General features: G+C 40.0%; 1 protein-coding gene across 9 annotated transcripts in view; it reads right to left on the bottom strand.

The window, feature by feature from the left end:
- nalcn (sodium leak channel, non-selective) overlaps nt 1–15,582 on the bottom strand; it is a 58,417-nt gene that overhangs the window by 21,696 nt on the left and 21,139 nt on the right. For all 9 annotated transcript variants that reach the window (XM_058081200.2, XM_058081196.2, XM_058081197.2 and 6 more), the window contains 5 exons: nt 15,110–15,241; nt 13,763–13,930; nt 11,846–12,037; nt 10,651–10,788; nt 9,247–9,321 (listed from right to left, as the gene is read on the bottom strand). In XM_058081200.2, the coding sequence (XP_057937183.1) occupies nt 9,247–9,321; nt 10,651–10,788; nt 11,846–12,037; nt 13,763–13,930; nt 15,110–15,241 (705 nt within the window). The remainder of the gene's footprint in view (nt 1–9,246; nt 9,322–10,650; nt 10,789–11,845; nt 12,038–13,762; nt 13,931–15,109; nt 15,242–15,582) is intronic.

Below are 15,582 nucleotides of genomic sequence, written 5' to 3'. Positions count from 1 at the left end.
GTGGAAATGTGAATTGAATTATGCGATATATTAAATTTTAACTTCATGCATATTCAAATAAAATTAAACCATTACCCTAATATGTGTTGTCACCTATAACACCAAATCGTTATAGCTTATAATACAGTACATTGACCTAAATTTAATTTTTTATAAATAAATCAAAGTGACCCCGACAAACTAAATTTTATTTATTAAAAAAGTACCTGCAAGCATGCTGCAGTTTTTTTTATGTTTCATTTTAAAAACCATTAAGGCTGTTTAAAGAAAAGCTGTTCAGGTGTATTGTATTGGGCAGGTTTTGTATTTTCTTCCCTTACTGTAATTAATATGATCCAAACCGTGACATTAAAATCGAAGTGTGTACCAAACCAGGACTGTGGTGCACAATTACACCTCTACTACATTGTGACAAGCAATTTCTAAGCAAGTCATGTGTCGTTCAGAATTTTAAGCTCTATGCATGAAATCAGTGTTTTCCCTGACAGTAGCAGCTATGATCAAAACCAACATTAATATGTATATCATGTCATCCATCATAACCTATTCACACTCAAGCAGTTTGGCGTGAATCCTCCATGCCTGAGGGCCCGTCCAGCTGTAATACCCAGGGAAAAGGAGCTGAAACTGAGAGTGAACGAGGTCACCCTCTCCTCTCATTAGTTGGGTAATGAGGCATGCCTTGGAGCTGCTGTAGAGCCACATAGCCCATAAAGTCCTAATAGCTGCCTTTAAGACACAAAACATGGTACTATTATTATTATTGACTCAAAAAAAGCATACTTACAGTCTTTTAGTGTGTATATGTTCACCTTTGCCATCAAATGCATTATTGAGGTTACTGGCGTGTTACTGGCTTTGAACGCTACATTTCTGTCCATGGCATTCAATAAATTGTCTCTGTCCATCTTTTTGAGTGTTTTTTAAATCACCTGGGCAACCTCTTAACTTTAAGTGAAGTGTAATTTACCTGAGAGACACTGTGGTAAATAGAAATTGACAAGAGTAAATGTGGACTTGCTGACTGGAGCTAAAGCTTGTTTTCATGATTTGGGTTCTGTTGCCACCCAAATCAAAACCAATCTCAACAATTTCAATCCGGATTCCATACTCACCATAGCTCTCAAAGTGTTCTCCTCAAGGTCACAAAAGACACTGGCCTAGTCTCTATTCTCATCTCACTGCCTCTTTTTGACACCATCAACCGTTCCATTCTGCTTTCGCACCTAAAATATTCTCTCCACTTTGGATATCACACCCTCTCCTGGCTGACATCTTACCTCACAGACAGGAAACAGTTAATCTTTTTCAATAACTGCTGCTCCTCTATTCTACCCCTCTCCAAAGGTGTTCCTCAAGGTTCTATGCTTGGTCTTCTTCTTTTCATCCTCTACCTCCACCCCCTTGGTGAGATTATCCATCGTCATGGTCTTAATTTATGCAGATGATATCCAACTTTGCATATCCACTACATGAATCAACCCTCAGACCCACACTATCCTCTGAAACTGTTTTTATGATATGAGCATCTAAATGCAAACAATTTTTAATTTTCCTTCCCTAGTCAACTGTACCAATAATAGGTCCCAACTCCCTCACCTCAACTCTCCTTTGACAACGTCACCCTCTCACCCTCACCATAACCTTGGAGTCATCTTTGACAGCTTTTTATCACCTCAAGAACATTGTCCTCCTTGGCCCCTTTCTCTCTTTACCTTGCAGCTGAATCACTCATTCATGCATTCATCACATCATGTATTGATTACTGTAACAGCATTTCTTATGTTACAACAATCAATCTCCTTAACATACTCCATACATTCAAAACTCTGACACCTGTCTCCTCACCTGTAACCATTCACAAGACCACCTCACACTTGTCCTCCAGGACCGCCACTGGCTTCCTATCCCATACCGTACCCAATTCAAGATCCTCTTACTCAATCCTCAGATGCAAAAAAGTCCTGATGTCCTATACGACCAAGCACCAAACCTAGGAGGACAGCGCCTTCAGTTACTTACCAACTATGAACTAAATACATTATAAATCAACTCAGAATCACATGAAACCGCTGTCCCCAAAAACAGGAATTAAAAAAAATGTGTTTTAAAATGTCTAGTTGCTATCACCTGTTTTAAAAATGGTGTATACTGTGTATAAAAATCCCAAGCAAAACCCCAAAATACAGCTGGTGTAATACTGGTGGCAATGAGACTCACAGTGCAAGTACGTACTTTTAGAATATTTGGCAGAACGTGGCGCCTGCAGTCGCTCCCAATTGATAACTGAAGGTGACATTCAAAAGATAACAACACATTGTAATCGCAAATTCTCTAAGGGTTGGGGGGGAGGGGGGGTACTCTCTTGTCTTCTCCGCTCACTCCTGTCGTCGTCTTCTTACCCTTTTCTTCTCTCCCACTAATTCCCTATAAATAAGCCCCTCGGTCCATTAAATCTGAGATACATCAGAGAGAGGGCAAGCTTTTAGTTTAATTAATAAACAATGAAGCTCTTAGCTGGAGGTGGTAATACAATCACTACATAATGCCTTTGATCAGGTTGAATTCACCTTCACAAAAGTGTTTGTTTTATACACACAAATAGAGGTTTTAGTAGAAGCTACAACTGTATGTTACTGTCACAACTGTACAAACAGTATGTAGAAGGTTTTAACGGTACGCCATAATCACGGTTTGGTAAAGTTTCAAGGTCATTGTTTGGTTATTTAAGGGAACAAAATGTAAGCCAGCACTGCTTGGTTTTATTTTTGCTTTAGTATTTTTTTTTTTGCCGCACAGTGGGCAAGTGGTTAGCATGTTGGCCACACAGTCAGTAGATCGAGAAGGGTTAAATTCTCAGCTTGGGTGATGTTTGCATGTTCTCCCCACGCCCGTTAGGTTAATTGGTGACTCCAAATTGTCCATAGGTATGAATGTGAGTGTAAATGGCTGTCTATATGTGCCCTGTGATTGGCTGGCAACCAGTCCAGGTGTAGTTTGAACATTATTTTTAGGAAATAAAAATGTGTTATTGTCTGAAGTGCGGCATTAATATGACTGGCTTGTAGCGCGTTTCACAATCTCTACAGCACACTTATATTGTCTTATCCTCTCATCTTTGCCTCTTTATATAGTATTTCCTCGGGAGGGCCAAGTGTTCCCAAACTGGGTTCTCATTGGCGCTTTCGCTAGTCGGTAGGGATACTCCGATTACCGTTTTATGCTGCTGATTCTGATACCGATCACATGGATTAACTGTACATTTCCCAATTTATTTATGAGTGCTACTGGCCAAGGCCACCGCGAGACAATTCCAAGGGCACCGAGCAAATAGGTAAACTTAGGGGAGAATTGTCTTTGTTTTTGCCTTTATGGAATACTGTGGAGTACTATACTATAAACCTTGCAATCCTACCTCCACTTAGTGTTCCCAGCGTCCCTCGTTAGCTCTAGTGGGTGAGATATGAGATGCTTTTTTTTCCCGTCGGTATTCAACAGCTGCTGCGGTCCAAGGAAAATAAAATCAGATCAAACTTACTTAACATTCATCAACTCAAAACATGATCCCTGCATAAGACTTCAAAATGTGATATTATTGGCAACACTCCTTCCTGAATCTTCACTCTCAGCATCATTGGAGGTATTGTTCTTTTAGCATAAACAAACTTATTATACTGCAATCTGCAATCTATTTTAGATCTACTGTATCGTAACATAACTACAACCAAACATAAATGATTAGTAGTTGCAGTTACCTCATAAAAATCTATTTTAGCTTAATTCTTTCGTGAGTACAACGTACTTACTCGGAATTTATACTTTTCCTTTCTCTCACATTCCTTTATCTCCATCTTCCATCCACACTAACGCTTCAACTAAGCTGAAAAAAAATGGAATGTCACCAAATCGACTCTGATGGCCACATGCTGTTTAAGGCAAAGTCTTTCTCCGCACCAGCTCCGAATAGCTCTGTCACACTGAGAGAGGGGGTGAGTAAAAGATTTTTTCTGGGGTCCGCGGAACTCCCTGGAGACTTTTTTTAAATGGTTTTACAGTACATGGCGTGCAGCCTCAACAATACAAATGCTTGCATCTACTATCCATCCATCACACAGCAGCTAATGTGGCAGATCTTCCACATTCACACATTTGTTTCCTAGAGACATTTATCCACAAGCTTTAACTTCCTGCTATCTCCTCTAATGAGCAGGCTTGGCACTAGATGGCAGTATGGTTAGATAGTACAGACTGTCACAGCTGATGGCTGTAGTCAGTCCTCATAAAGCAAACATCCAATATTTAGCACAACACTCCGTTTGTCCTTCAAAGTGTGTGCTGGGGAAATCAATTGTGGTAGGTGTGACGCACAAGTTGCAAAGAGCAGACGACATTGGGAAGAAGAACTGATCAAGTAATGTAATTTTGCTAAATTACTGTATTTGAACAGTCAACAAAACCACAATTGTTTTGAATGATGAAGTACAATGAAGCCGCAAAAGCCGGAAGATTCAAAAGTAAGATTGTTCCATAATATATTGGGGTATACCCCAGGGGTCAATACTGGAACCAAAACTGTTTACCATATATACAATTAATGAAAGACCTAAAGTTGGTAGATGATACTACCACATTTTCTTCTGGAGAAAGCACATATGATCTCATTGAAAATGTCACAGATGAAATTGCTATATTAAAAAGATGGTTTGATAAAAAACACACTATCCCTGAACCTAAGTATCCTGCAGTAATACGGTCACTGTACTGGACCATCATGGTGAAGAGACAGCTGAGCCAGAAGGCAAAGCTCTCATTTACCAGTCAAGCTATGGTCCTACCTCACCTATGGTAAGGAGCTTTGGCTCATGAGGGAAGATCACAGTTACAAGCGACCAAAAGAAGTTTGCTCTGTAGGGTAACTGGTCCTAAGAGGACCTATGTTGAGGACCAGGGGTCATCTGGGAGGAACTCAAAGTAGATCCACTGGTCCTTGACATCAAAAGTAGGCAGGCGAGGTGGCTCGGGCATCTAATCTGGACACCTCATCGGTGAAGTGTTCTGGGCATGCCCAGCTGGGAGGAGACCCCAAGGCAGACTTAGGACACACTGGAAAGACAAGTCTCAAAGCTGGCCTGTGAACGCCTCTGTGTCTTCCTGGTGGCCAGTAACCAGGAAGTCTGGACTTCGCTACTGCTACTGCTACTGTCTGTGGCTGTATTTTTTTTAATTAACTTCACAAGGTGGCTGCATCTGAATTTGAAGCATAAGACGTGAAGTTTTCTTCACGCAGCTGTTGGTGTGAAACTAATGCTTGTGTCGTACTGTTGTTTACAATAAACCCGTCAGCGCTGAGCAGTCTGTTCCTTACCGCTATTACATCGATTCTGTTGCTGTGTTGTACAATATACTTGTTGATAAATGAGCTCGGTTTTCCTTTCCATTTTCTCACGCATAGCGCATATTAAAATTCTATAATGAACTTATTTATAATGAGTTTTCACATTTTAGAAATAACAACCTCTCTCCCAATAACTCATCCTCTTTGCTGTTGAGGTAAATAAACACCACAGCTGTAATGACAGCAATAGGTTTTTTTGTTTGTTTGTTTGGTTTATCTTTTTTAATAATTTCATTCATCTGTGAGTGTAATATGTATTCCAGGCTTTCATGCAAATCCAGCTCAATAAGTAGTAGATTCATTAAAAATATGGAGCAAAAACATGGAGTTCTTGTTATGGTTAATTATAGTTTAACAAAGACTAAACAACCTCAATTATTGCTTATTAAAGTAGGGAAAAACTGTCACTGCTGACGTACACCATCTTGCTTTGTATTGTCTAGTCTTGTTTTATCCCAACAATGCATCTCATGATCTAACCGGCCTGAGGACCGAGGTGATGCTACACATTTCCTTACAAACACACCCACATGATTATGATCACCACTACAACCTAAGGCGTAAACACCTTTCTTTTTTTTTTCCTTTTCAATTTGAACAATATTTACTGACACAGGATAAATATTTCCCTCCTATCTGTGCAAGCCCTCCTTCTAGCCCTTGTGGTATGTGGGAATGATTTGTTAGGTGTTTGGTGGGCCATCAGTCTCTCCCCATCAGTGAAGCCCACCCAAGTGTAACACAGTAGATGAAGGTGCAGCAGTGTCACCCCATCGCTTTTAATAGCACGTGCAGCTATTGGCCAATTACTGTGGTCTTCAATCAGACCGGAAAAAAGGATGTGACACTTTAGATGTCTGTAAGCCCTCAACATAGTATAAAAACATTTGCTTGTACTATATGCACATTGTATTGTGAAGCATTTTACAGCATTACCTCTGAAGAGAAAGGACGCTGATGATTGTGTGGGCGTGCTGTGACGACATGTCGCTTCTGTTTTCCTCTGCTGTCTGTCTACCTTGGTTTTATTAAACCTATTGAAGCAAACCTAATTTCACACAGTAAATTCATTATCCTAATCAACGCTGATGACTGTGTCTGTGTGTGTGCGTGTGTGTTTGTTGGAGTTTTAAATGTTGTTTGTCCTCTACAGCATGGTTTTCCTTCCACCTTGCAAATGATAAAAGATCGCTCTCGCTGTGCATACACATGTGAGAGAGCGATGTAAGGTAAGCTCAAGGAGGGCTTCAGGGCCACTGTTTCACTTGGAGACCGCTTCCATCACGTCATATTAAGAGCAGCACAGCAGGCTGTAAGTTTTTGACATGTAGAAACGACCCACCCCACCAAATCAAAAGGAATGGAGCTGTCAGGATGTAGAGAGGCAAGGCTATTTGAATAAAAATGATGCTTTGTACTGTATGTGTTATCAACGTCTTATTTATTGATCATTGTTTTGTTTATTACAGAGGTAGCCATAGATAGCCCCAGGTAGCCCTAGATTTCTGTAGATTTACCTCCAAGTAAAGTAATCATCCCTCTGCATATTCGTCACAATTTCATAAGCGGTGCATTCTTCCGCTTGCATGACAGTTAAGCAATGCATGAAGTCAGATACATTCAGCTCAATGACCATCTAAAAGGATTAATTCTGCAAGTGTATAATGCTTTTTTTTTGGCTTTTTTGTGTGATTCTACCATTGACGCATATAGCAAAAAGGGAATATTATAATAACAACCATAGAACTGAACATTAAACTAAATGAGACCTAGAGGCAATGTACTGACACACGAGTGTCTCTCCTGGCTGCTCAGTGTAGCATGCCTCAAGTCAGTCAGTCTTCAATGGTCGAAGATTCGAATACTCGTGAAGAGACTTGTCTCCTGGGCACACAGTATCCATCCCACTCCATTTTCCTTCCATGTTATTGTTTGAAATAAAGAAACCAATCAGACTGTGAACTAATATATGAATACAGTAATATGGAAGTGGCAGTGTATACTACTTGGGCATTATCGGAACAGCTCATTAAGTGCTTTACGAACACCTCCAACATACCTTGGTGTTCCCAGCATCAGTGAGTTACATGTGGCTGTTTTGTCTATTGGAGTTAGACAGCTCCCACCATCTTAATAGATTTGCCTGCACCCTTAATCAGTGAGCAGTTCAATTTCTGATCATTACATTCGGCCTATTTTACAAGCACCGGTGATCTCCAAGTCAGCTTCATAACACACCTCATACAATAAGGAGGTTCATGTTGAAAATGTAGCATCATGAACATCATTTTTCTGAAATTGACAACAAGTTCGAAATCAGAACAAACTGGCTGTCTACCTAACCTGACTGTACGGCCTGTTATTGAGCACTAATGCAGTGAGCATAATCGGTACAGTGGCGACATGGAGTAGAGTGTGGACATATTGCCACTTGACCTCAACTGACGTCATTAGTTGTAAATTAAGAAGCATTTAAAAGCCTTTACAAGCTGCATGCATGTATCTCTGTCTCTTTTTCTGTCGTAAGGTGCTTTTATTTGATAGAGTTGACGTTGGCGCTATTTTGGGTTGTGAGTCATAAGGTGATTCTGCAAATACCTGCAGCCAAACAGGCTCTTTGGCCTCTAGGGTGTGCATTTTTAATAGGGCATGACTCACAGGTTCTCCATGAAGATCTACTGATGCTGCAGGAATGTATTCACAGCGTGATGTGACCTATTGGACTTCAAAAAATCCTCAAGTTGCATCAAACTTGCGGCCGCTTTGAATACTGAAAAATTCTCAGCGTGAGCGAAAGCACTCAAGAGTGATAGATGTAGTGTATAATCAACAATAATAACTGTTGTTGGAAATTGTCTTCCACTGCTTTATTATAACTCTGCAAAAAATAATATAATAGGAAGACTTTCTTTTTCCTTTTGTAAAAGATACAGGAAATGAGTTGATAGAAGGCTCACTGGCAGCATGCATAATTGTGCAGGTAAGCTTTATTGCTTGAAGCTTGACTGCATATATAAATTTCCATTTCAATGTGCCACATACACACACACACACACTGTGTTCTTGAGGTCTTTCACGGATGGGAGCGTAATCCAAGTGGAGCTGATATGTTTGACTGTTTTTTTCCAACTAATATTCCATGAGTATATGGAGCATGACGGGGGTTACACGATGTTAGGGCAAGATTTACTACAAACACCAAACAGCATCGTGTTCGCCAATACAGATTTTAAATTACATGGATTACATGAAATACTCACTGTAACCCAATATTTGGGTGTGTTTTCACCCTACGTCAAGTCAATGTTGCAAGTTCTTAACTGAAATGTAGATGTAAAACCAGTATTTTTGCAAACCTTTATTGGTATGTTAGTCACAATTGAATTTAGTAATATGATATTGGATGCGAATGATGGACAGACATAACATAATGTACCGGACATAATGTACCGGACCAGTGTCTGGTCCGGTACATTATGTTTGTTTTTTTATACATTGAGCTCATCACTGTGCTTGTGTGCATGTCCAAGATGAATTAAACCATTCACCCATTATACTTTATCTTATTGAAGTTGGCCTATTGACCGCCACAGTCATGTGTGCGTACGTATGCGTCCTTAACTGTTAATTAGCTCTGCCCACTTGCTCAACCCTCTGGAGAGGAGGAAAAGGGGCGAGAGGAGCCTGCCCACATGTGGATACATTATTCAGTCCTGTCAGTCTTGCCAAGCTGGCACCAGAAAACCACTTGGCTTTTAAATAAAATATTGCGGTTAGCGGGGAAATGACAGGTGGCGGAGGAAACAGTGGTTAGATTGTGGGAAGAGAATATGTAAAAACATGTTTCCTACCTGTTTGAGCTTCTTCAAGTCTTCATCCAGCTCCAGATTATCCAATATGACGGCCACAAAAAGACTGAGTAGAATCTAGAAGGGCACAGTAACGCAGATGTGATCATGTGATTTTATTATACAAAAAGAATTTTAAACTTTGAGCCTCTGTAATGCTATTAGCCACTTGTTCTGTCCGAAAAGACGTTCTGTTCTAGTCAGTCTATCTGGGATGAGTGTGTGTGAGTCATCGGGACAACTACCCAATAATAGGGGGATTACACAAAAGTATGCAAATTATCAAGATATTAAAAAAACTAAACCAGAAGTCATCGGTGGATCCATTCCCACTTTTTCCCCTCCCAGTCACTGCTGTTGTGTCCTTGATGTGTCCTTGTGTCCTGCTGTGTGTATGAAAGTGAATGCATGTTGGTTGTGGCCGGCGGCACAAATTGGCAGCCATGCTTCCTTCAGTCTATTCCAGGGCACAGATGTACCCTGAGGCTACTTTGAAATGAGGTTAAAAAGGTGTCAATGACTCAGTATAATAAAGCAAGAAAAATATAAATATTAAATTTGTCTCTCAAGTTTAACAAATCTATTTTGAAGTTCCAGGTTTTAATGACAGAAAAAAAACATGGCTCTGACCCATTCCAAGCGAGATGAGCCCACCCCAAATATACGCCCACCACTTCACATAGGACACATTGAAATGTCAGTTAGCTACTGGCGTGGGAGTTATACGTTTAATCATTCTGTTTTTCTTCAGTGAACAGGCTATAGCTGTTAAAATGCTAGAGTTTAACGTTAGAACTGCTGTTCACTGTCGCTCATGTAAAAATGTTACATTGTTGTATGTGATATATGACATCTATTGCATTGGACAAATTCACATAAAACATGCATAGAGTACATAATAGCAGTTCATGAAGAACTTATTAGCATTAGAGGGGACCTATAATGCATTTGCACCGCAGTCGGTGGTACTTGAGTTTTTTAAACATGGCTCGTCCAGTAGCTCCTAACCACTTTTCACGTAGCCCTACAAAGGGTTTATTCAATTATTATCAACTCCTATACTGACAAAATTAGAAAGTGGGGTTCGGACAGTAGTGCGTTTGGGAGTGTGACCAATCACAGCAGAGTGGGCGTGCCTGGAGGTAGGCCATAGGTGGAATATATTAAACCACACCGTTTTCAAAATCCAAGTAAATACAAGAATAGGTGCAGATTCTGGAAGATCTAGAAAGCTTCACTTTATTAGCTGCTCTATAGGAGTCCACAACTCAATACAAATGGCTGAAATTTTTGCATAATAGGTCCCTAGACAAACACAAAACTTAAAAGGACCTTTAAACTGTCTAAATTCCAGCATGAAGGTAAATACTAAACTCTTTTATTATCTTTCACTATTAACATTCTTACCAGGGTAGCAAACAGATGGTAGAGGATGAAATAAATTGCCACTACTGGAGCCCACATGTGACCCACTGCTACCAGGGTCTGGTCCATGACATCCACCCAGCCCTCCTGGGTCAAGATCTGGAACATGGACATGAATGCCTACAGCAAATGAAACAAGACGAGGTAAGAGAGGGATTGTGGACAACACAAAGTGAAGATAGAGGCAGATATAATGCTTCTTGTGACCATCTCTCATCTCTCTCAGCTGTCACTGTGAGATTTAGCAATATTAGCATAATCATCTGCTGCATGTAGAGGTCAAAGGATGCTGAGACACTGAGGCACGCCTGCACTTTCTTCTTCTAAGCCTCTCACGGGCAAATAAACCTCCTCTCTTATCCACCACTCCTCTCGTCACATGCTCACACCCACAGTCCACTCATTGCAAATAATGATACAACCTACATGTCTGCCAGCAGAAGAGAGATGCAAACATAAACGTGTGGGGGTGTGAGGCAGAAGCCATACAGAACAGACGAGGAAATGGAAAGAATGACAGCACTATTTTTAAACGGCATCTGCTCATGAGCCAACTTGTGTGCTGCTTTAATTCTCATTTGAAGTGTTTTGGGCTGGTTTAAGGTTCACCATCAATACAAATGGTTTATAATATTTGGGCTTTCTTTTTGTAGTAAATAGATATAGTACCACCTGCTACTTTGGCTTGCACTTTACAGGAGACATGGGAGTACTAAGGCTACATTGACACAAAACCGATACATGCTTAAAATAAGTTAATAATATGCATGCATGGGTTTTCTCCGGGTACTCCGGCTTCCTCCCACATTCCAAAAACATGCTAGGTTAATTGGCGACTCCAAATTGTCTATAGGTATGAATGTGAGTGTGAATGGTTGTTTGTCTATATGTGCCCTGTGATTGGCTGGCGACCAGTCCAGGGTGTACCCTGCCTCTCGCCTAAAGACAGCTGGGATAGGCTCCAGTACCCCTTGTGAGGATAAACTCTATCCCAGCGGACTTCAGGCGAGAGGCGGGGTACACCCTGGACTGGTCGCCAGCCAATCACAGGGCACAACTAGACAAACAACCATTCACACTCACATTCATTACTAAGGACAATTTGGAGTCGCCAATTCACCTACGTAAATCAAATACGACAAGAAAAAGGCCATGTACACTGATGGTGATGTCTTACCCTGGGAAACGTGGTGAAGCGGTCCAATTCTTCCACAAAGCAGAACATCTGCAAGCTGATGGCCGACATGACAATGAGGAGGCTGGCTGTGAAGACCACTAGGCTGCCTAACTTTTTGCCTGGTCCAAATATCTTGTAGACAAAATCCTCTAATGCAGGAGAGATCTTTATCAGGCGAACCACTCGAAGGACCTTGCGGGAAAGAATATGCATATAGTTCAGTGATTGTCACAATGTGTGGACATGATGCTTCTCCACCTGTTTCCTTTAAAATACATGCCTTTAGAATGGGATTAAATGTAATATGGCAGACAAACTGTGTTTTCCTGCTACCACTGACAGCCTATAAATTACACTCACACAATAGCATCCCTGTCATACTGCTAGTATGTTTCTGGGAACTGCCAAGACAAGGAAACAATTTGCATGAAATCTAATTGCATGATGTAACACGTCGCCGCTGTCACAGACATCCGTTTCAACCCATATTGGCTTGGTATAACCGCTCCGCTTGAAAGGTCCAAGAATCATCCATGCCTTTTCTGAATGAATCAAACTGACTGAGCTGTTGAATCACACCACTACTAAAGTCATTACAATTCTAGGCACACAAGAAAGAAGACATTGCTCCATTGGCTGATTAAAAATCATTCTATGCCGTGACAAAGCTGAGTAGACAAAGTAAGGCTGGAAAAGCATGTGACATTTTGTTCCGGCTAGGTAAAGGTAATGACATGCCACTCTGTTGGATATAACACCACTCATAATGATTTGGAGTGGGACATTTTCACGTATGCTACTGGCAGGGCATACTTTTGATTGCTCCCAGATATTTAAGGTTAATCACTTGTGACTAAATGTCAGCATGTCACACTGGGACCAAGCTGGAATGAAACCCGGGTTCGACACACTTGCAATGAAGAGAAGCGTGAATGAGACATTCATAGTCATTACTGACATTGCCATTACAATTTCATTGGGACAATTAAAGTCGACATCCTCAATGTTTTGCTCTTCCAAATTTATTCCCAATTCTATTTTAACAATTTATTCCAAATGTTTTATATTTCAAAATATATTTATTTCCTTTCCTTAACAGTGCACAAGGTTTATAATGTCATTATTTTAACTCCGATTTTCTGCTTGATTTTTTTTTTTTTACTTATGCAGCAAGGTAATGATAAGAAGCAACCAACAAATAGTGCTGAATGAGCCCAGTTTATAATTTCACTGATTGTATTCATCATACTTTGCACTTAACATGCTCTTATACGCCTAAGCCACATAGCACATATTGTAGGAGCAGCGTATTGGATCTCGAGCATTCTTATTGAATGAATCAAAACGTCTTATAGACAATGTTTTTGGGCTGCAATCATGCCATCTTTGGTGTGTCTAAGTATGTAATAAAGGAAAATCCAGAGCTTGTGCATGCAGCTATTTTTATAGCTTAACAACCTTTGTTTGAGAATATGCATTACGAGTGTAGATGGGAGCTGTTGAGATTATGATGAGGGCAGCTTGCATGGTCAGAGTTCATTAAAGACCCATCAGGAAGACACTTCTCCCTCTTGCAATTGTCCTCAGGCGCACCAACAACAAGGGCAAAGGGTTAAGCGCAATGTAATAATAACCCTCCCCTGTAAAGCCTATAAAACCACCTGTACACCTCGGCTATAGGCTTGAAATGAGCTGTATAAATCTAAATCATGTCAGCTGAAGAAGCTAAACAAAGGCACACAATGGTTCATGATATTACTCAGGTGACTTCGTAGCATGTGAGAGGTGAGGATGAACTGCAGAGATTCACCTCTGGAGAGAACAATAGCATCACAGCAATCGCATCGCACATTATTACTCCTGTTGACATTGTGAGGGGCACAACATTGGCTCATTATGTTAGCAATGAACTCTGACCTGGAAGTAGGTGAACTGGGAATGGTAAAGGTCAGGGTAAATGTGCAGGGTGGTGCCCACCACCAGTAACAATTCAAACTTGTGCAGGGAGGAGCTGATGTAGCCTGTGAAGCCCAGACACCATATCTTCAGAAGAGCTTCCAGGTCAAACAGAACAGTGAAGGCCACCTGAGATGGAAAAAGATACACAAGTTAGCTTATGTAATAATATTATATTATATATAATATAATGATAATAATAATAATAATAATATATAATAATAATAATAATATATAATAATAATATATAATAATAATATATAATAATAATATAATAATATATAATAAAAATATTATAATATTATTATTGAATTTTGGTTATGTGTTGTTTTCTCTCTTAATAATAAAATGTTTCATTTAAAGACTGCATTTTGTGTTCCATTGTCTGTTTCATTGACTAATTGATGAGCTGAAACAGTGTTACAAAGTGTGACAAACATGCAAAAAAAGAAAAAATTAAGAAGGCAACAAACACATTTTCACATCATTGTACTTATCACTGACTAACGAAATACACACTAATGATTCAGCTTATTGTAATTCATTTGTGAATACAAAAATGACATTTTGACATGTGATACGTTTCCACACACCGGGATGCTTCCAGGCATCATGTCATCTCATTAAAAGTATCTTCTTCCAAAATATTGTCATTTATTAAACAGGTAGGTTTTGTTGTATCCAAAAACAAAAATATGATATGAATATATGATTTTAATTTGACTCCTTGTTGGTATAAACATTGACTCCCTTGCTGGCTTCTTCTGTGAATTGAATGTTATCAGGAGCACCGCTATAACACCCCATGCAGCCTGGTGTTTAGGTACCAAAACATGGAAACTTTTGATTTGACGTGAATCGGCGCTCTGTAGTAATTTGATTAGTGCCTATAAAAGTAGAGAATTCGGTACCCATCCCTGAATCATTATTAAAATAAAAAAAAATCTGTATGTATATTTTTTACTCCTAATAATAATAGGCCACAAACCAGAATAATTTATTAATTCACATATTTTTGAAAAAACATGGTAGATTGAAGCTGCAACATTTGAACTGCGAAGTGGCAAGGGACGACTACACACTCCGAAATATCAAAATGCCAAATCACACTGCTCGTGCATCTGTTTGGATTATTCACAAACCCTGAAATGTCCTAATAGGGTAAGCGTAATAACATAACCACCCAACATTATATATAGTCAGAGGAAAAAAGTAATCTGATACAAATATTTGTATTCTATTTGAGTTCAGAATAAATACATTCACTTCACATTACAATGTTGACTTAGTTGTGAATCGGAAACCCACCTCTGCCAGATAAAACTCGTCATAGTGCCTCCTGTAATTCTCGCCTTTGTAATAGTTGCTAGCGGCAACGATCACGTCAACAGCCACCATGCTCAAGATGAACATGTGGAACACGGAGGACCGCATCAGTTGCTGTGGAGACAAAGCAGGGCTGTCGTTTTTGATTTTGCCTTCCATTGAACATAATCGGTCAAACAATCACATATTAGACAGCACACAAAGAAAGCAGAGGCATTATTTCTGCATGTCTGTATAGAAATGCCACTCATATGCCATGGTGTGTGTACCGGGAAACGGGGTAAAGACGACCAGCAGGCACACTGCAAGGAAACAGCAATCAGGAGTCTTTTATCAACACAACAGCCCACCCAGACAACAAAATCAGTGTGTTATTCACAACAGCGGAAACAAGAGGAGAAAGGGGCAATCAGTGTGTGTTATTTCTCATGGGACGCACAGTGGAATTGAACGCC

The sequence above is a fragment of the Doryrhamphus excisus genome, linkage group LG12 (assembly GCF_037039965.1).
Source record: "Doryrhamphus excisus strain RoL-2023G ecotype Guam linkage group LG12, RoL_Dexc_Guam_v1.1, whole genome shotgun sequence".
NCBI classification, from domain to species: Eukaryota; Metazoa; Chordata; class Actinopteri; order Syngnathiformes; family Syngnathidae; genus Doryrhamphus; species Doryrhamphus excisus.
Note: the sequence above shows the minus strand (reverse complement) of the source record. Positions and strands in the feature narration are given on the sequence as shown.